This window comes from Delphinus delphis, chromosome 2, assembly GCF_949987515.2.
Source record: "Delphinus delphis chromosome 2, mDelDel1.2, whole genome shotgun sequence".
NCBI classification, from domain to species: Eukaryota; Metazoa; Chordata; class Mammalia; order Artiodactyla; family Delphinidae; genus Delphinus; species Delphinus delphis.
Genome location: NC_082684.1, coordinates 75,694,838 through 75,697,201, shown reverse-complemented (window position 1 = coordinate 75,697,201; position 2,364 = coordinate 75,694,838). Strand labels below are relative to the sequence as shown.

The 2,364-nt window shown below is 42.3% G+C and overlaps 1 gene segment (V, D, J or C); it reads left to right on the top strand.

The window, feature by feature from the left end:
* Nucleotides 1-789: 789 nt before the first annotated feature.
* On the top strand, nucleotides 790-1,509 carry LOC132418302 (T cell receptor alpha variable 8-4-like). The segment is given in 2 exon segments: nucleotides 790-1,047; nucleotides 1,163-1,509. Coding segments are annotated over 2 exon segments (605 nt in total).
* Nucleotides 1,510-2,364: the final 855 nt, after the last annotated feature.

The window sequence follows — 2,364 nt, the reverse complement described above, 5'->3', positions numbered from 1 at the left end:
ACAACTCTTATCATTAAATGAATCTTCCTCAACTTTCTGCTTTCCACATGAAACACTCCTGCTTTTACACATATAATTCACTTTCCCTCCCCTAATAATAAAAAAGATATCTCTCTTCCTTTTAAATAGTGCGCCTCTGTCCAAACGCTTCACCCACTCCATTCACTTTGACTTCTCTGGCACCTCAGCCCACTGATCGTCCAAACTCTATGGTCTGGTTCTTCAGGACTTTCTTGCTACTGATTTCTTCCCATCATTTAAAATATTCAAGCATGCTCCTCTTAAAAAATATTTAATATTCCTCCAAACTAATACATGCCTCTCCTGTAACCAATCTATTTTTTCTCAGAAATACCAATGATCTCTTTATAATTAAATCCAAAAGGTATTTTTTACCTCCTTCATCTAGACAAGTGTTTCTCAAATTCTTAATGTGCGCAGGAATCTTATTAAAATGCAGATTCTGACTCAGGAAGTCTGGGTAGGGCCTGAGCTTCTGCATTCAGAATAGCTCCCTGGTGATGCAGATGCTACTCACCTGCAGACCACATTCAGAGCAGCCACTTTCTGTAGTGCTTGCCACTCCTTTCGGAGACTTTTGTGTTCCTGGCAGGAAGGAGGTGAGGAAGTTCACAAAAATTGTGAACTGCTCTTTCTTTCTCTATCTGACCAATAGAGGGGGCTGTTGTGTAAACTGGAAATGATTTTTCTATATAAGATCAGAAAAATCGCACAAAAACCTTCCTTCCCTACAGTTTAAAGAGATATTCTGACGCCACTTTTTGCACAATGACATGTAAAGCATCTAAGACGCCAGAGGCAGGCAGTCTTGTTAAGACAGCCTCTCTCCCAACACACCTTACAACGTCCATCAGAAATCTAAATCCTGTGTCATTCCTTCTCAACCTCACAGCAACCTGGGTTCAAGTCCACCAGTCATCAGACTTTTGTTTGTGGAGAATCTCCCAGAAAGGAGCTCACTGCCTCCTCACTGCTCTGCCATGACCCTGCTGTTCACCTTGATGCTTGAGGTGCTCCTGTTCCTGAGTGAGTACTGTTCCATTTTACTCTCTTGTTCACACATGGAACATTGCTTTGGACTGACTTTGAACAGAGACTTTTTGTTCTGGCTGAGTTCATTGATTCAGCATTGATGTTTCAGGAGGAGCCGGAGCCCAGTCGGTGACCCAGCCTGACGGCCACATCACTGTCTCTGAAGGAGCCCGTCTGGAGCTGAGGTGCAGCTACTCATCTTCTTCTTCGTCCTATCTCTTCTGGTACGTGCAGTACCCCAATCAAGGACTCCAGCTTCTCTTGAAGTACACATCTGGAAACAGCCTTGTCTCAGGTATCAAAGGTTTTGAGGCTGAATTTAGGAGGAGTGAGAAGTCCTTCCACCTGAGGAAAACATCAGCCCATTGGAAAGACTCAGCCAAGTACTTCTGTGCTCTGAATGACACAGTGACTAAGACTACAGTGGGAGCTGAACACAAATCTCCTGAGACTTAGTAGCTTAAAGACTCAGGGTCTCAGCCTATGTTATTTTCAGGATGTTGGCATGTTCTGTGAAGGCAAACAGTACAGAGAATACAGAATCCTGAAAGTGTCTGGTTCTCATGGGCATCTTAGATTTCTTTTCTCTTTCTTTATTCTTTTGCAAAGGAAAGACTTGTTTTCTTAATTTCAGTGCTCTCAGTGGTCTTGAGGCTGGTGGGTGGTTTCTTGTCAGTGTCACCTGAGCAGGCTGTGCCTATATTGTACTGTTTTCTTCAGAGTAAGTTTTTATGTCATAAAAAGAAAACCCAATCTTAATATTATTTTCCAAAATATAGTTGACAATTCCAAGGTATTTGTTCTCACTTATTTAGTTTGGTTCAAACAAATGGGATTCTGGTTGGAATCACATTGGAAACTGACATTTTAGGATATTATGTTTTCCTACCCAAGAATATTATATGCCTCTTCATTTATTCAGGTCTTGTTTTAGTCCTTTCAAAGTAAATTTTGCTTGCTTGTTTCCAGGAAAGTTGGAAAAAATGAAATGAATCACTGAATAAGTGGAGAGTTGATGTCTAGTATTCTGTGTCTGTTCCTCTCTCTGAACAGGGAAGAGAGCCAACACAAAGTGGAGCAGCATCCCCAGTCCACAAGTGCCAGGAGGGAGAGGTTACTATTTTTAACACAGCCACACACGCAGCAAGAGTGAGAGTTCCAACCATTAAGAAGAACATATCTCTGTGCAGGTCATAGGCTCAGACTCCACCTTCTACTCTGTAATCATGGGGACCCCGCCCACGTTCAGTCTGTTCACAACCCCACAGAAGGAGGCACTCACTTTCACACAAAATGATGTTCCTCAGAATT